The sequence below is a fragment of the Mustelus asterias genome (assembly GCF_964213995.1).
Source record: "Mustelus asterias chromosome 26 unlocalized genomic scaffold, sMusAst1.hap1.1 SUPER_26_unloc_16, whole genome shotgun sequence".
NCBI lineage: Eukaryota > Metazoa > Chordata > Chondrichthyes > Carcharhiniformes > Triakidae > Mustelus > Mustelus asterias.
The window spans coordinates 895,819-920,676 of NW_027590083.1; the positions used below are offsets into that span (position 1 = coordinate 895,819).

The following is a 24,858-nucleotide window of genomic DNA, read 5'->3' on the forward strand; positions in this document are numbered from 1 at the left end:
TGTATTAGAACATTACAGTCTATTGTTCTCAGAGTCCGATCCATTATTCGAGCATTGCAGTGTATTGTTCTCAGATTCTGATCCTTTATTTGAACATTACAGTCTATTGATCTCAGATTCTGATCCATCATTGTAATATCCCGGTCCATTGTTCTCAGATTCTGATCCAGTATTGGAACATTTCAGTCTATTGTTCAGATTCTGACCAATGATTGGAACATTACAGTGTTGTTCTCAAATTTTGATCCTTTATTGGAACATTACAGTCTATTGTTCTCAGATTCTGTTCCAGTATTGGAACATTACAGTCTATTGTTCAGATTCTGATCAATGATTTGAACATTACAGTCGGTTGTTCTCAAATTCTAATACTTTATTGGAACATTGTAATCTCTTTTTCTCACATTCTGATCCAGTATTGGAACTTTACAGTTCATTGATCTCAGATTCTGATCCATCATTGTAATATCCCGCCCCATTGTTCTCAGGTTCTGATCCAGTATTGGAACATTACAGTCTATTTTTCAGATTCTGATCAATGATTGGAACATTACAGTCTGTTGTTCTCAAATTCTGATCCTTTATTGTAACATTACCGTCTATTGTTCTCAGATTCTGATCAGTGTTGAACACTGCAGTCTATTGTTTTCGGATTCTGTTCAATTATTCTAACATTGCACTCTCCTGTTCTCAGATTATGATCCTTTATTGGAACATTACAGTCTATTGCTCTCAGATTCTGATCCAGTATTGAAACTGTGCAGTCCATTGATCTCAGGTTCTGATCCAGTATTGGAACATTACAGTCTATTGTTCAGATTCTGATCAATGATTGGAACATTGCAGTCTGTTATTCTCAAATTCTGATCCAGTATTGGAACATAGTAGTCCATTGTTCTCAGATTCTGATCCAGTATTGGAACATTACTGTCTATTGTTTTCAGATTCTGTTCAATTATTCTAACTCTGCAGTCTGTTGTTCACAGATTTTGATCCTTTATTGGAACAGTGCAGTCTATTGGTCTCAGGGTCTGACCCAGTATTGGAACATTGCAGTCGAATTTTCTCAGATTCTGAGCCAGTATTGTAAAATCCCAGTTTACTGTCTGTGTGGAGTTTGCACATTCTCCTCGTGCCTGCGTGGGTTTCCTCCGGGTGCTCCGGTTTCCTCCCACAGTCCAAAGATGTGCGGGTTAGGTTGATTGGCCAGGTTAAAATTGCCCCTGACATGCGTAGGTTAGAGGGATTAGCGGGTAAATATGTGAGGGTAGGGCCTGGGTGGGATTGTGGTCGGTGCAGACTCGATGGGCCGAATGGCCTCCTTCTGCACTGTAGGGTTTCTATGTTTCTATGTTTCTATTGTTCCCAGATTCTACTCCAGTATTTGAACATTACAGTCTATAGTTTTCAGTATCTGATCCGGTATTGGAACATTACAGAGTATTGTTCTCAGATTGTGATCCTTTAGTGCAACATTCCAGTCTCTTGTTCTCGGAGTCTGATGCAGTATTGAAACTTTGCAGTCTCTTGATCTCAGATTCTGATCCAGTATTGGAATATTACAGCCTATAGTTTTCAGATTCTGATCCGCTTTTGGAACATGGCAGCCTATTGTTCCCAGATTCTGATCCGTAATGGAACATTACACTGTATTGTTCTTAGATTCTGATCCAGTATAGAACATTACAGTGTATTGTTCTAAGATTCAGATCCATTAATGGAACATCCATTTCTATTGTTCCCAGATTCTGATCCATAATGGAACATTACAGTGTATTGTTCTCAGATTCTGATCCATTAATGGAACATCCATTTCTATTGTTCTCCGATTCTGATCCACTTTTGGAACATGACAGCCTATTGTTCCCAGATTCTGATCCATAATGGAACATTACAGAGTATTGTTCTCAGATTCTAATCCAGTATTGGAACATTACAGTGTATTGTTCCCAGATTCTGTTCCATAATGGAACATTACAGTCGATTGTTCTTAGATTCTGATCCAGTATTGGAACATTGCAGTCCATTGTTCTCTGATTCTGGTCCAGTATTGTAAAATCCCGGTCCATTGTTCCCACATTCCAATCCAGTATTGGAACATTGCCGTCTCTTGTTCTCAGATTCTGATCCATTATTGGAACTTTGCAGCCTACTGTTCTCAGATTCTGATCAAGTATTGGAACATTGCAAGTCACAAGTGGAAGGGTAGAGTGTGGTGGAAATAATTTTTAGAAGTTTGTCTATTTCAATGCCAGGAGGATTGTGGGGAAGGCGGATGAGCTGAAGGCGTGGATAGACACGTGGAAATATGACATTATAGCCATTAGTGAAACTTGGCTACAGGAGGGGCAGGACTGGCAGCTCAATGTTTCAGGGTTCCAATGTTTCAGGCGGGATAGAGGCAGAGGGATAAAAGGTGGGGGGGGGGTGGCATTGTTGGTCAGGAAAAATGTTACAGCGGTACTCAGGCAGGATAGATTAGGGAGCTTGTCTACAGAGGCCCTATGGGTGGAGCTGAGAAACAGGAAAGGTATGACCACATTAATGGACTTGTATTATAGACCACCCAATAGTCAGCGAGAATTGGAGGAGCAAATCAGCGGAGAGATAGCTGACAACTGCAAGAAACACAAAGTTGTGAAAGTAGGGGATTTTAATTTTCCACATATAGATTGGGACTCGCATACTGTTAAAGGTTTAGACGGGGTAGAGTTTGTAAAATGTGTTCAGGAAAATTTTCTACATCAGTATATAGAGGTGCCAACTAGAGAGGATGCAATATTGGATCTCCTATTGGGAAATGAGTTAGGGCAGGTGATGGATGTGAGTGTGAGGGAACACTTTGGATCCAGTGATCATAATGCCATTAGTTTCAACCTGATCGTGGATAAGGATAGATCTGGTGCTCGGGTTGAAGTTCTGAACTGGAAAAAGGCCAAATTTGATGAAATGAGAAGGGATCTGGGAAGTGTGGATTGGCACAGGCTGTTCTCTGGTAAGGATGTAAATGGAAAGGGGGAGGCCTTCAAAGGAGAAATTTTGAGAGTGCAGAGTTTGTATGTTCCTGTCAGGATTAAAGGCAAAGTAAATAGGAATAAGGAACCTTGGTTGTCGAGGGAGATTGTAACACTGATTAAGAGGAAGAGAGAGTTGTATGAAATGTACAGGCAGCAAGGAACAGATCAGATGCTCGAGGAGTATAAAAAGTGCAAGAAGCTACTTAAGAGGGAAATCAGGAGGGCTAAAAGAAGACATGAGGTTGCTTTGGCAGACAGAGTGAAGGAAAATCCAAAGAGCTTCTATAGGTATGTTAGGAGCAAAAGGATAGTGAGGGATAAAATTGGTCCTCTTGAAGACCAGAGTGGTCGACTGTGTATGGAACCAGAAGAGATGGGGGAGATACTAAATGGTTTCTTTGCATCCGTATTTACTGAGGAAACGGGCATGGAGTCTACGGAAATAGGGCAAACTGGTAGGGAGGTCATGGAACCTTTACAGATTAAAGGGGAGGAGGTGCTCGCTGCCTTGAGGCAAATCAGAGTGGATAAATCCCCAGGACCGGACAGGGTATTCCCACGGACCTTGAGGGAAGCTAGTGTTGAACTTGCAGGGGCCCTGGCAGACATATTTAAAATGTCAGTATTCACGGGGGAGGTGCCGGATGATTGGAGGGTGGCTCATGTCGTTCCGTTGTTTAAAAAAGGTTCCAAAAGAAATCCGGGAAATTATCGGCCAGTAAGTTTGACGTCGGTGGTGGGCAAGTTATTGGAAGGTGTGATAAGGGATAGGATCTACAAATATTTGGATAGACAGGGACTTATTAGGGAGAGTCAACATGAATTTGTGCGTGGTAGGTCATGTTTGACCAATCTATTAGAGTTTTTCGAGGAGGTTACCAGGAAAGTGGATAAAGGGAAGGCGGTGGATGTTGTCTACCTGGATTGCAGCAAGGCCTTTGACAAGGTCCCTCATGGGAGGTTAGTTAGGAAGGTTCAGTCGCTAGGTATACATGGGGACGTAGTAAATTGGCGAAGATACTGGCTCAATGGAATAACCACAGTAAGAAGTTTAACAACACCAGGTTAAAGTCCAACAGGTTTATTTGGTAGCAAAAGCCACACAAGCTTTCGGAGCTGCAAGCCCCTTCTTCAGGTGAGTGGGAATTCTGTTCACAAACAGAGCATATAAAGACACAAACTCAATTTACACGAATAATGGTTGGAATGCGAATACTTACAACTAATCAAGTCTTTAAGAAACAAAACAATGTGAGTGGAGAGAGCATCAAGACAGGCTAAAAAGATGTGTATTGTCTCCAGACAAGACAGCCAGTGAAACTCTGTGGGGGTTACAAATAGTGTGCCATGAACCCAATATCCCGGTTGAGGCCGTCCTCGTGTGTGCGGAACTTGGCTATCAGTTTCTGCTCAGCGACTCTGCGCCGTCGTGTGTCGCGAAGGCCGCCCTGGAGAACGCTGACCCGAATATCAGAGGCTGAATGCCCGTGACCGCTGAAGTGCTCCCCAACAGGAAGAGGACAGTCTTGCCTGGTGATTGTCGAGCGGTGTTCATTCATCCGTTGTCGCAGCATCTGCATAGTTTCCCCAATGTACCATGCCTCGGGACATCCTTTCTTGCAGCGTATCAGGTAGACAACGTTGGCCGAGTTGCAAGAGTATGTACCGTGTACCTGGTGGATGGTGTTCTCACGTGAGATGATGGCATCTGTGTCGATGATCCGGCACGTCTTGCAGAGGTTGCTGTGGCAGGGTTGTGTGGTGTCATGGTCACTGTTCTCCTGAAGGCTGGGTAGTTTGCTGCGGACAATGGTCTGTTTGTGGTTGTGCGATTGTTTGAAGGCAAGAAGTGGGGGTGTGGGGATGGCCTTGGCGAGATGTTCGTCTTCATCAATGACATGTTGAAGGCTCCGGAGGAGATGCCATAGCTTCTCCGCTCCGGGGAAGTACTGGACAACGAAGGGTACTCTGTCCACTGTGTCCCGTGTTTGTCTTCTGAGGAGGTCGGTGCGGTTTTTCGCTGTGGCGCGATGGAACTGTTGATCAATGAGTCGAGCGCCATATCCTGTTCTTATGAGGGTACCTTTCAGCGTCTGGAGGTGTCTGTTGCGATCCTCCTCATCCGAGCAGATCCTGTGTATTCGGAGGGCTTGTCCGTCGGGGATGGCTTCTTTAACGTGTTTAGTGTGGAAGCTGGAGAGGTGGAGCATCGTGAGGTTATCCGTGGGCTTGCGGTACAGTGAGGTGCTGAGGTCCTTCATGGAGATGCGTGTGTCCAAGAATGCAACCGATTCCGGAGAGTAGTCCATGGTGAGTCTGATGGTGGGATGGAACTTGTTGATGTCATCATAGAGTTGTTTCAGTGATTGTTCACCATGAGTCCAAAGGAAGAAAATATCATCGCTGTATCTAGTGTTTAGCATCGGTTGAAGATCCCGTGCGGTGAAGAAGCCTTGTTCGAACCTGTGCATGAAGATGTTGGCATATTGAGGTGCGAATTTGGTCCCCATGGCTGTTCCGTGTGTCTGGATGAAGAACTGGTTGTTGAAGGTGAAGATATTGTGGTCCAGGATGAAGAGGATGAGATGTAAAATTGCATCTGGAAACTGGCAGTTGTTGGCGCTGAGCACTGAGGCCGTTGCAGCAATGCCATCGTCATGGGGGATGCTGGTGTAGAGTGCCGAGACATCCATTGTGACGAGGAGTGCTCCTGGTTCAACTGCTCCATGTGTGCCGAGTTTCTGTAGGAAGTCCTTCGTGTCACGACAAAAGCTGGGGGTTCTTTGTACAATGGGTTTCAGGATGCCCTCGACATAGCCGGAGAGGTTCTCGCACAGGTTCCCATTGCCCGATACGATGGGACGGCCGGGTGTGTTTGCCTTGCGTATCTTCGGGAGGCAGTAGAGATCTCCAACACGGGGAGTACGTGGGATTGCTGTTTGTCATTTTCATAAATGACCTGGATGAGGAAGTGGAGGGATGGGTTGGTAAGTTTGCTGACGACACCAAGGTAGGTGGTGTTGTGGATAGTTTGGAGGGATGTCAGAAGTTGCAGCGAGACATAGATAGAATGCAAAACTGGGCGGAGAAGTGGCAGATGGACTTCAACCCGGATAAGTGTGTGGTGATCCATTTTGGCAGATCCAATGGGATGAAGCAGCAGTATAATATGAAGGGTACCATTCTTAGCAGTGTAGAGGATCAGAAGGACCTTGGGGTCCGGGTCCATAGGACTCTTAAATCGGCCTCGCAGGTGGAGGATGCGGTCAAGAAGGCGTACGGCGTACTGGCCTTCATTAATCGAGGGATTGAGTTTAGGAGTCGGGAGATAATGCTGCAGCTTTATAGGACCCTGGTTAGACCCCACTTGGAGTACTGCGCGCAGTTCTGGTCACCTCATTACAGGAAAGATGTTGAAGCCATTGAAAGGGTGCAGAGGAGATTTACAAGGATGTTGCCTGGATTGGGGGGCATGCCTTATGAGGATAGGTTGAGGGAGCTTGGTCTCTTCTCCCTGGAGAGACGAAGGATGAGTGGTGACCTGATAGAGGTTTACAAGATGTTGAGAGGTCTGGATAGGGTAGACTCTCAGAGGCTATTTCCAAGGGCTGAAATGGTTGCTACGACAGGACACAGGTTTAAGGTGCTGGGGGGTAGGTACAGAGGAGATGTCAGGGGTAAGTTTCTCACTCAGAGGGTGGTGGGTGAGTGGAATCGGCTGACGTCGGTGGTGGTGGAGGCAAACTCGTTGGGGTCTTTTAAGAGACTTCTGGATGAGTACATGGGATTTAATGGGATTGAGGGCTATAGATAGGCCTAGAGGTGGGGATGTGATCGGCGCAACTTGTGGGCCGAAGGGCCTGTTTGTGCTGTGGCTTTCTATGTTCTATGTTCTATGAGAGCACGGAGGGTGTTCTGAAGGTCCGGATCAAAGGTCTTGATCACAGTGTTGAGTTGACGGGTGTGTTCTTTGGTCGGATCTGTCAGTAACTGTCTGTAGTGTTCCTCGTTGTTGAGTTGTCGGTACACTTCTTTGCAGTAATCCGTTCTGTTCAGTATGACGATGGCTCCTCCTTTGTCTGCTGGTTTGATGACAATGTTGTGGTTGGTCTTGAGAGCGTGGATGGCGTTACGTTGTGCTTGGGTGATGTTCGGGGCTGTCTTGTGAGTGCGGCTGATGAATTTGGTGTTGACGCACATCCTGACGGCTTGGGCATACATGTCAAGTCGAGGGCAGCGGCCTTCCGGAGGAGTCCAATTCGACTCTTTCCTCTTCGGATGCACTGCGGATCTCTCTGTCGGCTGTTCCGGTTCATTGGCTGTCCCATTGTGTTCGTTGTTGGCCTCTTGGGGTTTGTGGAAGAACTCCCTCAGCCTCATTCGCCTGATGAATTCCTCTATGTCTGCTGCGAGAATGATGGGGTCTATTTTGGTGGTGGGGCAAAAATTAAGCCCTCGGCTGAGAACTTCGATTTCATCTGGTTGAAGTGTGTGGTCCGATAAGTTGACAATGGACTTCCCTGCAGTGGTACTGTTTTCTACTGTGGTACCGGGGGAGGCTTGGTTGCTGCTGGTGGTGATGCCGAGTTTCTCAAGTTTTCTGTTCTTGGTGTGCATGTAGATGGTGTAGTTCCTTTGTCTCGTCTGCTTGGCAGAGTTTCGCAGCTGGTCTGCATCCTGAGTGCAAGTTGAGAATATGGACTCTATCTTGGTTTCCAGTCTACGGCGTTTGCTGTAGAGTTGGTGTATGAGGTGGTTGAGGAGGGTGAGAGAGGTGCGACAGCAAAGTCTCTCAGTGTCGTCTGTGTTATCGGTTGACCTGAGTGGGTTCGTGATCTGTAGTCCTTTCGGTATTTTGTCTGTTTTCTTGCATCTTTGTAGAAACTTGATGTCTGTGTCGATATGCGCGATCTTCTTGGAGATCCTCTCCACTTGGAGCTGGCAGTTTGCGGTGTCTATGGTAGTCATGATGTGGAGATGCCGGCGTTGGACTGGGATAAACACAGTAAAACTTCTAACTGTGTTTACCCCAGTCCAACGCCGGCATCTCCACATCAATGGAATAAGCCAGAGAGTGGTTGTGGAGGATTGCTTCTCTGAGTGGAGGCCTGTGACTAGTGATGTGCCGAAGGGATCGGTGTTGGGTCCATTGTTGTTTGTCATCTATATCAATGATCTGGATGATAATGTGGTCAATTGGATCAGCAGGTTTGCTGATGATACAAAGATTGGAGGTGTAGTGGACAGTGAGGAAGGTTTTCAAAGCTTGCAGAGGGATTTGGACCAACTAGAAAAATGGGCTGAAAAATGGCAAATGGAATTTAACGCAGACAAGTGTGAGATATTGCACTTTGGAAGGACAAACGAAAGACGAACGTACAGGGTAAATGGTAGGGCTCTGAAGAGTGCAGTTGAACAGAGGGATCTGGGAATACAGGTACAGAATTCCCTAAAAGTGACGTCACAGGTGGATCGGGTCGTAAAGAGTGCCTTTGGTACATTGGCCTTTATAAATCGGAGTATCGAGTATAAAAGTTGGAGTGGTATGGTAAGGTTATATAAGGCATTGGTGAGGCCGAATTTGGAGTATTGTGCACAGTTTTGGTCACGTAGTTACAGGAAGGATGTAAATAAGATTGCAAGAGTGCAGAGAAGGTTCACAAGGATGTTGCCGGGACTTGAGAAGCTGAGTTACAGAGAGAGATTGAATAGGTTGGGACTTTATTCCCTGGAGTGTAGAAGATTGAGGGGAGATTTGATAGAGGTGTACAAGATTTTGCTGGGTATAGATAGAGTGAATGCAAGCAGGCTTTTTCCGCTGAGGCTAGGGGAGAAAAAAACCAGAGGGCATGGGTTAAGGGTGAAAGGAGAAAAGTTTAAAGGGAATATTAGGGGGGGCTTCTTCACGCAGAGAGTGGTGGGAGTGTGGAATGAGCTGCCGGATAAAGTGGTAAATGCGGGGTCACTTTTAACATTTAAGAAAAACTTGGCGGGTTCATGGATGAGAGGGGTGTGGAGGGATATGGTCCAAGTGCAGGTCAGTGGGACTAGGCATAAAATGGTTCGGCACAGACAAGAAGGGCCAAAAGGCCTGTTTCTGAGCTGTAATTTTCTATGGTTCTATGCAGTCCGTTTTTCTCTGATTGTGGTCCAGTATTGGAAAATCCCGGTACATTGTTCCCACATTCCAATCCAGTATTGGAATATTGCCCTCTCTTGTTCTCATATTCTGATCCATTATTGGAACTTTGCAGACTATTGATCTCAGATTCTGATCCAGTATTCGAACATTACAGTGTACTGTTCTCAGATTTTGTTCCAGTGTTGGAACATTTCAGTCTATTGTTCTCAGATTCTGATCCATTATTGGAACATTGCAGTTGATTGTTCTCAGAATCTGATCCGTTATTAGAACATCCCGGTCAATTTTTCCGACATTGCCGTCCATTATTGGAACATGATGGACTATTGTTCTCGGATTCTGATCCATTATTGGAAAATTGCAGTCTATTTTTCTCATAATCTGATTCATTATTGGAGCATCCCGGTCCATTGTTCCCACATTGTCATCCATTATTGGAACACTACAGGATGTTGTTCTCAGATTCTCATCCATTATTGGATAATCCCTTTCCATTGTTCCCAGACTTTGGACCAGTATTGGAACATTACAGTCTAATATTCTCCGATTCTGGCCCAGTATTGGAACATTGCAGTCTATTGTTGTCAGATTCTGACCCAGTATTGGAACATTCCGGTCCATTGTTCTCAGATTCTGATCCAGTATTGGAACATTGCAGTCTCTTGTTCTCAGATTCTGCTCCAAAATTGGAATATGAAGAATATGGAATATGGAGAATATGGAATATGGAGAACTGGCCCAGTAGTGCAAAAGGGTAAGGAAAGGAGGGTAGTGCTAATTGGGGACTCTACGGTGAGGGGGTCAGATAGGCGTTTTTGCGGACACAGACGGGACTCTCGGATGGTGGTTTGCCTCCCTGGTGCAGGGGTCCGGGATGTCTCTGGTCGAGTCCCAGAAATCCTGAAGGGGGAGGGAGAGGAGCCGAAGGTCGTGATGCATATAGGTACTGCTGACATAGGTAGGAAGAGGGAAGGGGTCATGAAAAGAGAATATAGGGAGTTAGGTAGACAGCTGAGAAAGAGGAATGCAAAGGTAGTAATCTCGGGATTGCTGCCTGTGCCGCGAGAGAGTGAGAACAGGAATCGGTGGAGAATGAATGCGTGGCTGAGGGACTGGAGCAAGGGACAAGGATTTGGGTACTTGGATCATTGGGACCTCTTTAGGGGCAGGTGTGACCTGTTTAAAAAAGACGGGTGGCACTTGAATCCCAGGGGGACCAATATCCTGGCGGGAAGGTTGGCTAAGGCTACTGGAGAGACTTTAAACTAGAAAGGTTGGGGGGAGGGAATCGAAATGAGGGGACTGAGAGCGAGGAGGTTAGCTCGCAAATAGATAAGGAATGTAGACAGGGTAAGAGGGAGGTTAGACGAGTGATGGAGAAGGGAAGTGCTCAGGATGAAGGTCTGAGATGTGTCTATTTTAATGCCAGGAGTGTAGTGAATAAAGTGGATGAGCTTAGAGCGTGGATTGCTGCTTCGAATTGTGATGTGGTGGCCATTACGGAGACTTGGATGTCTCAGGGACAGGACTGGGTGCTTCAGGTGCCGGGTTTTAGATGTTTCAGGAAGGACAGGGAGGGAGTCAAGAGAGGGGGGGGATTGGCACTGTTGATCAGGGATAGTGTCACGGCTGTAGAGAAGGTGGACGCCGTGGAGGGATTGACTACGGAGTCTCTGTGGGTGGAGGTTAGGAACAGGAAGGGGTCGGTAACTTTGCTGGGTGTTTTCTATAGGCCGCCCAATAGTAACAGAGATGTTGAGGAGCAGATGGGGAAACAGATCCTGGAGAGATGTAGGAATAACAGAGTTGTCGTGATGGGAGATTTTAATTTCCCAAACATAGATTGGAATATCCCTAGGGCTAGGGGTTTGGATGGAGAGGAGTTTGTTAGGTGTGTCCAGGAGAGTTTCCTGACACAGTATGTGGATAAGCCTACTAGAGGAGAGGCTGTACTTGATCTGGTGCTGGCTAATGAACCTGGACAGGTGGAGGATCTCTCGGTGGGTGAGCATCTTGGGGATAGCGATCATAATTCTATCTCCTTCACGATAGCATTGGAAAGAGATAGGATCAGGCAGGCTAGGAAAGTGTTTCTCTGGAGTAAAGGGAAATACAGTGTCATCAGGGAGGAAATTAGACGGGTAAATTGGAAGGAGGCATTCTTGGGGAAAAGTACCGAAGGAAAGTGGAGGATTTTCAAGGAATGTTTGTCTGGAGCTCTGCATGACAACGTTCCGATGAGACAGGGGGTTGTTGGTAGGGTACGGGAACCGTGGTGCACGAAGGTTGTGATGAACCTGGTGAATAAGAAAAGAGAGGCGTACAGAAGGTTCAGAGAGCTAGGAGGTGTTAAGGATTTAGAGGAGTATACGGGATGTAGGAAGGAGCTTAAGAAGGAAATTAGGAGAGCGAGAAGGGGTCACGAGAAGACCTTGGCGGGTAAGATTAAGGAGAATCCCAAGGCTTTCTACAAATATGTCAAGAGTAAAAGGATGAGATGTGAAGGCATAGGACCCTTAAAAGGTGAAGGGGGAAAAGTTTGTGCGGAACCGTTAGAAATGGCGGAGGTGCTTAATGAATACTTTACCTCGGTATTCACGGTGGAAAGGGATCTGGGTGGTTGTACTGCTGGTTTGCGGTGGACAGAAAGGATCGAGCATGTGGACATAAAGAAAGAGGATGTGTTGGAACTATTGAATGGCATCAAGGTTGGTAAGTCGCCGGGACCGGATGGGATGTACCCCAGGTTACTGTGGGAGGCGAGGGAGGAGATTGCGGAGCCTTTGGCGATGATCTTTGCATCGTCGATGGAGACGGGAGAGGTTCCGGAGGATTGGAGGATTGCAGATGTGGTCCCTATATTCAAGAAAGGGAACAGGGACAGCCCGGGAAATTACCGACCGGTGAGTCTAACCTCAGTGGTTGCTAAGTTGATGGAGAGGATCCTGAGAGACAGGATTTATGATCATCTGGAGAAGTTTAGTATGATCAAAAGTAGTCAGCACGGCTTTGTCAAGGGCAGGTCGTGCCTTACGAGCCTGGTTGAGTTCTTTGAAAATGTGACCAAACACATTGACGAAGGAAGAGCAGTGGATGTGGTCTATATGGACTTCAGCAAGGCGTTCGATAAGGTCCCCCATGCAAGACTTCTTGAGAAAGTGAGAGGGCATGGGATTCAAGGGGCTGTTGCCTTGTGGATCCAGAACTGGCTTACCTGCAGAAGGCAGAGAGTGGCTGTGGAGGGGTCTTTCTCTGCATGGAGGTCAGTGACCAGTGGAGTGCCCCAGGGATCTGTTCTGGGACCCTTGCTGTTTGTCATTTTCATAAATGACCTGGATGAGGAAGTGGAGGGATGGGTTGGTAAGTTTGCTAACGACACCAAGGTAGGTGGTGTTGTGGATAGTTTGGAGGGATGTCAGAAGTTGCAGCGAGACATCGATAGAATGCAAGACTGGGCGGAGAAGTGGCAGATGGACTTCAACCCGGATAAGTGTGTAGTGATCCATTTTGGCAGATCCAATGGGATGAAGCAGCAGTATAATATGAAGGGTACCATTCTTAGCAGTGTAGAGGATCAGAAGGACCTTGGGGTCCGGGTCCATAGGACTCTTAAATCGGCCTCGCAGGTGGAGGATGCGGTCAAGAAGGCGTACGGCGTACTAGCCTTCATTAATCGAGGGATTGAGTTTAGGAGTCGGGAGATAATGCTGCAGCTTTATAGGACCCTGGTTAGACCCCACTTGGAGTACTGCGCGCAGTTCTGGTCACCTCATTACAGGAAAGATGTTGAAGCCATTGAAAGGGTGCAGAGGAGATTTACAAGGATGTTGCCTGGATTGGGGGGCATGCCTTATGAGGATAGGTTGAGGGAGCTTGGTCTCTTCTCCCTGGAGAGACGAAGGATGAGAGGTGACCTGATAGAGGTTTACAAGATGTTGAGAGGTCTGGATAGGGTAGACTCTCAGAGGCTATTTCCAAGGGCTGAAATGGTTGCTACGAGAGGACACAGGTTTAAGGTGCTGGGGGGTAGGTACAGAGGAGATGTCAGGGGTAAGTTTTTCACTCAGAGGGTGGTGGGTGAGTGGAATCGGCTGACGTCGGTGGTGGTGGAGGCAAACTCGTTGGGGTCTTTTAAGGGACTTCTGGATGAGTACATGGGATTTAATGGGATTGAGGGCTATAGATAGGCCTAGAGGTAGGGATATGATCAGCGCAACTTGTGGGCCGAAGGGCCTGTTTGTGCTGTGGCTTTCTATGTTCTATGTTCTATCTACTGTAACGCTGTTCTTTTCTCAGATATGAGCACCATTATTTTGTTTAATCAGTTTTTTGCTATGGAACGTATTACTTTATTTTGGAAAGTGAAAGATGTTTTCTTATATTTTAAAGAAATTGTGGAAAGTTGTATTCGGTATCATGACTTATTTGTCGATCACAATCAATCCACAGTTTCAGCACAGCACAGACAATGAAGTTAACATTCTAGTTTGATTATTTACCCTGTATCTCCCAGAAATAGAATCTGATTCCTCTTGAACAGCGTGTTCTGGGGCCAAGTTTCAATTTACAGTATTATGTGCTCATTAATTCAAATTTTTCAATGCCTTATGGTCTCAAATTTATATTGTGTTGTATATTTTTGAATGATTGCTTCATGTTTAATTTCTGTCACACTTCAATAAAAATTCAGCCTTATTTCATGCCAAAAAAATCCTCTTTCAGATCACTCCATTCACGTTTTCAGGGAAAGTGAAATACTAAAATGCCAATGAGATACATTTAAAATGTCCACAACACGTATTCCATGGTCGGAAACGCTGCTGTCTACTTAAATCCAGACTATTGCTACGGACAATTCTGTGGCAATTTCCAATTAAAGGTGTTTTGTAAGTGTTTTGAGTGATATGTTGTTGCCATAAAAGCAAGGGGGAACACCATTGCCTTGTCTGAATTATCCACTTGAGCAGACGTTCAAGAAAACGCATTAATGTCTAAATAGAAAGGGAAAATCTCGGACAACATCCTCAGCACTGAACTGGGAGATCAGCTGAGACTCTATACTCAAGTCTCTACAATGAGACTTAAACAGAAGATAGACTGACACAAAGGTAAGAGTGCTTAACAGAAGGCAGGACGAGAGTTTACAATGTTTTGACTCTGATTAAATTAAAGCTTCTTTTTCTTATTACTCAGAGTTTGTCAAAATCAGATTGTAAGTCGAATCAAATACAATTAGCACGGCTGATTCCGTGTGATGGGCCCCTGCGCTAGTTTACCAGACAGGCCTCAAATTCGGATGATAACCGTTTCAGTTATACATAATCTGCTAGGATAAGAGCTCACTGTTGTTACATTAGAGTATACTCTGCTGTGTGAGAATGTAACTGCGGGGTGTGGGACACCCGCCTCCCCAGCACAGCTCAATGGCTGAAACTGACAATCTAATTATTTAAGCTGAATCTTGTGAGAAATACAGTTGAACGCTTTTGAACAGGCTGTTGTGGTGCCTGGGTTCAATTTACAGAAAAAAATGTTCGATCTCATTCAAATTTGTCTTTTTGCATGATCGCTTAATTTGGAAACTGAAGTATTTTAACTCATTTGTTTTAATAAAACAAATTTTGGAGTGTACCTTTCGTAGTTCTATCAAATTTTGAAAGGTAATCATCCGCGCCCGATCGAGAAAAAAAAAACACCATTAAATTTCATGCCATTTATTTCGTGGCGGAATTTCACCAGCTTAACTTCAATGAGATACATTTAAAATCCCTGTATCAACTATTGTACTGTAGGAAAAGTTGAAGTCAGTTTAAACTATATGTGCTGCTCCGTGCAACAGTTTGATAACGGCCACCTGAGACCACTTTTGCGATGATATTTGAGGGGCAGATATTAAACAGTCCAGCCGGGTTATTCCCCTGCCTTGTTCGAGTGCTCCTTATGAACGGACAATGGGACATTTGCGTTAAGGTCTTGTCCAGAAGCGGGGACCTCAGACAATGCAGCACACACTCCGATCTGAACTGAGATATCTCTCGAGAAATTGTGCTCAAGTCTGTAGAACGAGACTTTGAAAACAGACTGATACAATGATATTAAACTGAGAGTGCCAACAATGAGCCAACTTTCACCGTTTCCCTTTTACTGGCAGCTTTCAATAGTTACTTTCCATCGATACAAATATGTGTTATGCTCTCTGTTGAATTGTGTCAGTCTTAGATTTGACACCCAGTCCAACCCCATTGATTATGTGACTTTGAACTCTGCAGTTCTTTTCCAGGCACAACAGACTAAAATACTGATCCTCCCCACTTACTGTGAACCAAATGTTATAGAATTGGAGCGTCATTTTATTACGCAGAATGTAATGTGCTGTGGAGTAAGAGATAATGCACTTAGTGTGGGCTCTCGGCATATATTTTATTTCTATGAATGTTGACACACAGTGGTGGTGTCTGTTCAGAAATCTCTGTGACAGAAATTTGTGTGACGATCCAATTGTTACATACCTAACTGATATGTCCAGTACATATATTCATGATTGCATGTACTTTGAATTGCACATTTGTAAAAATGCTTTGATGAATATGCTGTATTTGTACAGTATTATAGGCTTCCTTCCGAGGGCGAGTCTGTTTGTTTGAGTTCCAATGCAGATTGCTCAGTTTCCTTGCTCACTATTGTCAGATCGTGTTTGGTGGCATTTATTACTCAACCAATAATTTTAAAATATACTGTTTAACTGACGGGATATCGCTGTCACAACATTTATGCTTTTCACGAATTGTACATCATGGAATATTAACTAACTGGATCAAAAAACTACGCTTCATGTGGGGAAGGGAATTCCATAGATTATTTTGCACGGGTTCAGAAACTTATTTTATTGAGAAATAGATGGGAAAAATACCCGCGTGAGTTCAGTCGGTAGCATGTGCTGGTTTGGTTGATGTTCTGCATTCAGGGAGTTAACTTTCCCTCCACACTCCACATTTTAACAACTTTGCTTCCTGCACGATGTGTTCGGGTTTGCAGTTCCTGTCTATTATGCATCTGAAAGAGTCGTAGTGGCAGCAAAAATGGGCTGCAGTCCGTAAAATGTTAAAATCTAATATTCACATTTGCAAAATTAGAATGTTGCTTAATCAGTTCCAATGAATTATATAATGCAAAAGTATTGCCTATGACAAAATTAGGTAAATTATCTCTCTTGCTGCTGTTGAAATTTCGAATAGAATTTTCCAAGATTTGTTTTAAGCATGAGTTTTGCCATTAAAGTAAACAATTTCACTCTTCACCTCATGGCAGAAGGAAAGAAATCATTCATTTTTGTCAAATATGCCCATTTAAAATACTGATTCCACTCAGCAAGCGGCGGAGTGAATGGACACGGAATGTAGCATGTACTTGGCAGTTTACTCCTGCGTTTGACTGAAATGCATGTTGCACCATGAATCGTTTTTACCAATCGACAGCTGATCAAAATCAATGAACATGAAAAGTGCGCATTTAATTCCGATGAATGATCATCTGTAGCGAATATGGAACAGTTTGTGTCGAGGAAAATTCACAAGTTAATACGTATGTAGTGTTATTTGACTTTCAGCTCTACCGTTTGAAATAGGCGATTTTATTTCCCATTTTCCTTGCCGTCAGCCTGGAGGGGGATTTATCCTCTTGCGATTTCCAGACAGATAGGAAGAGAGAGAGAGAGCTCAGTGTCAGAATATTGCGAGTTCTAAATCAGAATCCAGGGGGAAAACTGCAGCTGTGCCGACTCCTCCCACACCAACCATTCTGTCAATGGGATTTCAAACTAGAATTTTCGTGTGGCGCAGGGAATTAAAGTTATTAATTTAAAATCACTTGCACTGAATTTAGAATATTCAGAAAAAGTATGCTGCAGATATGTATTCAGGGGAGGAAGGAAAAAATAGCTTTCTTGCTATTAAATATTAAGACTGACATAGCAGCGAGAACATTCAAAATAATACCACTGATTTCACGTACATGGATTGCATGAACAATTATGTCTGGTTATTGATGGCCTCCAACATTCTGAACTATATCATTCAATGGCATCTTTTATTTCATATATTTTTATGTTCAGTTCTTTCCGATAATTAATCGTCTTCACAGACTCTTTGTTAATGGCCCATATCACTTTGGCCATACGTTTTTTTCTGTATCACCTTACATAATGGCCAATATCTTTTCTGTATGTCTTATCAAAATTTCACAATCTCTGGAGATAAACTTGTTTGCTAGCCTAAAGTTGACGGAATAGGTTAGGAATGACATTATCATTGATTTCAATTATATCCGCAGCATGAATTAGATCTGTGCCTTACTCCTGCTCATATTTCTTATGTTCATTAGTCTCTGCTCACTTGTTAGGTATTTACATTATGTCGTGCAGTAAAACGGAATTCATGGTTACAGTTATAGTGATTAGAGTTTTCTGATTTTACAACCAGGAAAATATTTATTCAGTCAAGAGCTGATTATTTGAATACATAATTATTGAAAGTTATGTGATTCGTACAACTGGTCATATTTGTATAGTGTGTGTTCCTTTTGGCCAGTATTTTAACATTGTCTCAAATGTATGGTTAAAAGTAACGTTCTCAGGACATCCAGCAAAACAATATTTAACAGGGAGCTGCTCGAATCCGAATTGAAAAACATGAATGTAAAACAACACAGTAACCATGTGCTCTAATCAAAAGATCACAACAGAGCTAACTTCTGAATTGTCCGAATCTATCCTTCTCTTTTCAGAAATGTCCTGTTTTAATAAACATAATTTCCAACATTTTACATCAGCCTTAAATATTCTTCTTTTTCATTGTATTTTGTTGGCGATTATAATCAGTTCCAGCACCACTTTTACTGACACCTATTGATTTTAGTTGACAAATACTCTTAGTTCCAAATAACAGGAAGCATTGATGTTTCAGAGTCGCTGTAGGTTAATGAGAGCAGAGAATGCCAGTGAGCGAATTAGAACCATAGAAACCATACAGTGCAGAAAGAGGCCATTCGGCCATCGAGTCTGTACCGACCGCAATCCCACCCAGGCCCTATCCCCATATCCCGCCCGCTAATCCCTCTAACCTACGCAACTCAGGACACTAGGGCCATTTTTTTTAAGCATGGCCAATCAACCTCACCCGCACATCTTTGGACTGTGGGAGGAAACCCGGACCAAATCCACGCAGAGACGAGCACATGCAAACCCGGACCAAATCCACGCAGAGACGAGGAGAGTGTGCAAACTCCACACAGACTTTGATCCAAGCCGGGAATCGAACCCAGGTCCCTGGAGCTGTGAAACAGCAGTGCTAACCAGTGTGCTACCGTGTCGCCCGTGAGTCTTTGAGTATCAGCAGCCGCAATAAGGCCAACTGAAATTTGAATTGATTAGCAATCAAGCAGCAAATCAAGCTATTTATCTAAATGGTCATGGGCTGCAAGTATTAGCGAAGGAGAATATGAAAAGTCAAATATATTGAAGAATCCTCCCAGAACTGTTAACATTCTGAACATTATCCCGAATATAATTAAATGTTACTCGCTGTAGATTCTAATATCGTATTACAGCCAAAATATGTTCTTTTTCGGTCATTGACTACCATCAGGGATAATTGGTCAATGGTATTCAGAATTAAAAACTGTAATATCGTCTTTTAAATGTCATTATTCTCTGCAGGGATGGCAACACTATGGTGTTTCAGTCGACTCTTCCAAAATGAACAGCCCAAACGCAACCGCATTTGCACTGTTCAAACAAGAGACCCAACCACAGACACGACAAAGAGAGACTGTACCAAGTTATCAGTGTGTATCTGTGAAAACAATTCGCCTTCTTCTATCACATTACCAATGTTGGATTTCTGCAGGAATTGTATATATTGTTTCATGCGAATCTAATGAAATCACAGATGCCACTTCTGCAAAGTGAAGGGATTTTTTTTCCACAGCCATTTGGTGTATTTAAATGAAACCTTCACTCATTCCGAGCCTGGGCAAACTCCAACTCTCAGCATTTCATTACAGGCGGACCCGGAAACAGTCAACGTCGAGGTAATTGCCCTTTATTTACACATTATCTGATTCTATCATTTCCAATCCAGATCATTACATCCAGAGACTGGCCGAGAATCTCAGTGCATTTCTGGTCAGTAAACAGCGCCCCTGCCCTTTAGCAATCACAAGAAGAGAGGCTCGTCCGGGCATTTCCGGAAGGTGTGTCATCCCAGTTGAGGGACTGCTGTTATGTTCATGCATAGTGACAATTGAGGTGGTTCCCTTCAGTGCAGAGGTTGTAGGGTTCTCTTCACTCACACGACTGTCTCTGACAAAAGGGCTATGCTTTCTATCTCAGCAACATTGACGTGCAGACAAGAAGGTCACACACCAGCCTTTCTTATTGACTGCCAGAGACAGGTGCATTTCAGCATTCACTCCGGGCCCAAGCATTCCTGGGACTCTGAGAACGGTTTTCTATCAATCAGTGCCAATCAAGGTGATTAAGAGCACTGTCACCCTGCTCGTCCCGTTCCCCGTCAGCTCTCCTTGGAATACAGAATAAATTCCGGGCCCACAGCGACCAAGATTCTTCTTGAGCAGCTGCCTTGGCGGAATCTTCTCTCTGACTCCTGGTACCTGCTCACTCACGTGGTTTCCATATATTTATCTTTCTATTGTTTCATGTTTCAAATTAATTTCGTCCTTTATTGCGAACCTAGGATAGTCCAACTGGCAGATTGATTCTTCATTATAATCGTGAATGTGTTGTCCCTGTGCTGGGAGACTGGGGGTTTAACTGGTTTTGAATCTTGCTATCATTTGTACTGGACAGAAAAACTACGACTGGTGAGCGGGATCAGTGAATGCGTTGGGAGATTGGAGATTCGCTACTTAGGGCAGTGGGGGACTGTGGAAGATTCTCCCTGGGACCTGGCAGATGCTGCTGTTGTGTGTCGGGAGCTCGGCTGTGGGACTGCACTCTCTGCTCCCCGTGGGGCTTACTTTGGCGAAGGATCCGGATACATTGTGACCTACAATGTTCAGTGCAGAGGGAACGAGAACGCCCTGCGGAAATGTCAGTCAGGTGGATGGTCGCGATATGACTTGTCACATTCCTATGATGCCTCTGTCATCTGCTCAGGTATTTACTTTTCTGCTTTCTCCATGTTTTATTTTCCCGACGACGAGGGAACTAACCTGGAACTGTCCGTCACCAGAAATGGAATGATAGTCATTGTCCAATTTGTCAGCGCATACTCATGTTGCATTCATATTAGAATGAACAAACCCCTCTGTAAGCAGTACGTAAATATTTGTCCTTTACCGCTCATCACGTCGTCCAGTGAAGTTTTCCCGAAAGCCACAGCCGCTGAGCTAGATTGCGGGGAATGTCACAATCACAGTTTAAATTTCCATTCGCGAAGCCAGCAGCCGCTCCCAGGCATTGATCAACCAAAAGTTCTTGGTTGCATTGGCCGTTTGTGGTGCGTCTGATCGCGTACATGAAGGTGAAGTCGGCCAAGGAAGTTTCTGAGCTCCAATGGATCAGCAGTTAGTATGGGTAGCTGAGAATGAAGAGACATAGTAAGATGCAAATTTCATGATATATTGATTCGCATTTGAATATTTATGCCGTGCACTCAGAGATGGAAACACAGATTGGTCATAAGAAACACAGACACGTCCCTGGGACAGATTGAGAAAGAAAACACAATTCATCAGTGTCCCTGACCCACATTGCTCTCCCGGCCTCACTCACAGTTGATTCGTTGGCGATTTACAAAATGTATATTAAGTGGGATGTGACTACGTAAACGGAAATGACGTTTGCTGATCAACTGCTTGTGTATTTTGTGAATAATTTTCCAGTGGAATGCTTATGAACATTCGTAAGTCTCTCTTTAAGCACATAGCCACATTGAAGCTGACAATCCATACATCTTTTGCACACCTATCTTCCATTGTCCCAACCGAATGTCTTCAGTTACCTATCCGATTTCGCGCTGATTTGGCAGATTCCGAATGTCCCAAACAAATCCTTCTAATTTCTCTCCACTGCATATTCTCGGGGTGTGAACAGAATGACCATTTGTCCCACAGAATAGAGATGGCCAATTCTTAAACTGAGTTTGATGGGATTCCCTTGTTTGCAATAACTTCCTAATATTAAATCTCATCAGGTTCCACAAACACAGCCAGGTGACAGGAATGTACAGTTGAAATGTTGAAATCGGACAGTTTATTAAGCATGTGTCGGAAAGATAAAAGGCCAAGTTTCTGTTAGCATAATTAGAAAATAATTAATATCAATAGGACAAATATTATTTGTGATATAATTCAATAAGCATTTTACTTCGTAAGAAATGGTTAGACTGCAGCATTTCAGTGACATTTTCATTGTTGAAAAGAAAGCAAGGCAACATACAGTGATATCTAAAAAAATAATTAATAGAATAGCAACTACGTTAAAACTGATATCTCCAGCACTTTCGCACACAGGGGGACGATAGAGTTCATGCGATTAAATGTGCCATGTGACGTTGATCAATAACGATATGGGATTAATGTTGAGTTTTGCCGACATTTTCTCGAATTTTTCATCGAAAATAGTTTCAGAATTATGTGTATCCAAATATATTTCTCAGGAAGTACACTGCCCAGGCTGCTGAATGGAAGCCATCCCTGTGCTGGGAGGCTGGAGATTTATTGGAATGGAAACTGGGGAACAGTTTGCAAAGATGAGGCATGGTCATCACCTGAGGCGGAAGCTGTTTGCCAGCTGTTGGATTGTGGTTCTGTCACAGCGATGCCGCTTATCTCTCATTTTGGTCCAGGGTCAGGGCCTGTGATTGGTCGAGAAGGTTGTGGACACCAGCAAGATTTTGCAGTAATCTGTTCAGGTACAAACCCTGATAATTCGGGAAATTAATGTCTTATCCACAAATACTACGTGGTCTGCCTCAGAAGGCAGCGGACAAATGCGGAGCTTTCTTTTTTAAGACAGTTCGATAGATGATTATTGGACAAAGGGATCAAACGTTATTGAGTGAAGGTCGTAATGCATATATCTAAATACGAATAAGCCAGACATTGTCTTATAGAATAGCGGTGCAGTGTCGAGGAAGTGAATAACAGATCACTGCTCCTATGTGGTATTCCCGAACACTCTTATTAATAATGTCGCGATTTAATAACAGGGACGCGTTCCTGCGCGGTTTGCTGCAACATTGCAACAATTTCTGGACGAAAACAAATACAATATTACTTGAATGACTATAATAATCCATTACTGATTAGATTACTTTTGCAATAATAAATTTGTTGCAATATTTAATTGGGCGACAGGAAGGTTGACTTAATGCGCCTCTGGACTCACTGCTCAGGTTCCTCCTACATGCAAAAGCGAATGGCTGGATCACTGCCGGGCACAGCACAATTTATAATAACCGAGGAAGAGAAGCCATTGGCTTCGACAGCGCTGAGAATTTTGAAAAGAAAACCGAATACTGCTCTGCTATAATTGCAGAGTGATTCATATACATTCCCGAATAACGAGCTTCCTCTATATTTCGTCAATCACAGAATTCATACAGTGCAGAAGGAGGTCATTTGGCCCATCGATTCTGCACCGACCCTCCAAAGCAACATCTCACTCAGGGTTCTCGAGTTCTTATCGCACTCCTGTCCATCCCTAACTGCCCTAGAAAAAGTGGTGTCATGCTGTCTTCTTCAGCAACTGCAGTCCATTTAATGTGGCTGAGGCATTTGCCCTTTCCACTATCTTTCAATTTACGAATACTGAATTCTTGAAACGTGGGTGCGGGTATGGATGAGAGGGGAATAAAAAGTGAGGGCAGAGGTATTGACCTGGCGTGGCTAAACTCAATTTCTGTTCAGAAGACAGTTTAGAGGCCTGATTTGCGCTCATGACTCAGATGGTATCTAAGTCTGTTTTATATTATTGTAAGAAGTTTAACAACACCAGGTTAAAGTCCAACAGGTTTATTTGGTAGCAAAAGCCACACAAGCTTTCGAAGCTCTAAGCCGCTTCTTCAGGTGAGTGGGAATTTTGTTCACAAACAGAGCTTATAAAGACACAGACTCAATTTACATGAATAATGGTTGGAATGCGAATACCCACAACTAATCAAGTCTTTAAGAAACAAGACAGCCAGTGAAACTCTGCAGGTCCACGCAACTGTGGGAGTTACAAATAGTGTGACATGAACCCAATATCGCGGTTGAGGCCGTCCTCGTGTATGCGGAACTTGGCTATCAGTTTCTGCTCAGCGACTCTGCGCTGTCGTGTGTCGCGAAGGCCACCTTGGAGAACGCTTACCCGAATATCAGAGGCCGAATGCCCGTGACCGCTGAAGTGCTCCCCAACAGGAAGAGAACAGTCTTGCCTGGTGATTGTCGAGCGGTGTTCATTCACCCGTTGTCGCAGCGTCTTCGCGACACACGACAGCGCAGAGTCGCTGAGCAGAAACTGATAGCCAAGTTCCGCACACACGAGGACGGCCTCAACCGGGATATTGGATTCATGTCACACTATTTGTAACTCCCACAGTTGCGTGGACCTGCAGAGTTTCACTGGCTGTCTTGTCTGGAGACAATACACATCTTTTTAGCCTGTCTTGATGCTCTCTCCACTCCCATTGTTTTGTTTCTTAAAGACTTGATTAGTTGTAAGTATTCGCATTCCAACCATTATTCATGTACAAACAAAGAACAAACAAAGAACAATACAGCACAGGAACAGGCCCTTCGGCCCTCCAAGCCCGCGCCGCTCCCCGGTCCAGGATTGAATCCTGAATCCAGGATCCCCGCCCAATTTTCCAGCCTATCTACATCCTAATATCCTATCCACCGAGCTGTCCCTCACAGCTACGATGCTTTGTTCATCACAACCTATTAACTCACCCCCACCCCCCCCCCCCCATTCCAGACCATGTGATCTCCAGGGAGAGGCGAAAACCCAGAGTGAAAAACCCCAGGGCCAATATGGGGAAAAAAAATCTGGGAAATTCCTCTCCGACCCCCTGAGGCGATCGAAACGAGTCCAGGAGATCACAATGGCCCTGATCAGAAAATGCTTCCCAACCCTATTCATTTCCACTTCCACGAACACCATATGAATTCCCTGCCCCCGAGACAGGTTCCCAACTATCCGCAGTCTCGCTCTGTACTGGCACCAGCAAGATGATCATAGAATGAAGCCTTAAAACGAGAAACAAGGAACAATTAGCCCGCGCCGCTCCCTGGTCCAAACTAGACCACTCTTTTGTATCCCTCCATTCCCACTCCGTTCATATAGCTGTCTAGATAAGTCTTAAACGTTCCCAGTGTGTCCGCCTCCACCACCTTGCCCGGCAACACATTCCAGGCCCCCACGACCCTCTGTGTGAAATATGTCCTTCTGATATCTGTGTTAAACCTCCCCCCCTTCACCTTGAACCTATGACCCCTCGTGAACGTCACCACCGACCCGGGGAAAAGCTTCCCACCGTTCACCCTATCCATGCCTTTCATAATTTTATACACCTCTATTAAGTCTCCCCTCATCCTCCGTCTTTCCAAGGAGAACAACCCCAGTTTCCCCAATCTCTCCTCATAACCAAGCCCCTCCATACCAGGCAACATCCTGGTAAACCTCCTCTGTACTCG

At 44.4% G+C, this 24,858-nt stretch overlaps 1 protein-coding gene across 1 annotated transcript in view; it reads left to right on the forward strand.

The window, feature by feature from the left end:
* The first annotated feature begins 16,700 nt into the window (after window positions 1-16,700).
* The window catches only part of LOC144482106 (scavenger receptor cysteine-rich type 1 protein M130-like), a 37,454-nt gene continuing 29,296 nt past the window's right edge, over window positions 16,701-24,858 (forward strand). Inside the window, exons 1-3 of the mRNA XM_078201342.1 lie at window positions 16,701-16,740; window positions 20,024-20,668; window positions 21,837-22,091. Of these exons, the coding sequence (XP_078057468.1) occupies window positions 16,701-16,740; window positions 20,024-20,668; window positions 21,837-22,091 (940 nt within the window). The remainder of the gene's footprint in view (window positions 16,741-20,023; window positions 20,669-21,836; window positions 22,092-24,858) is intronic.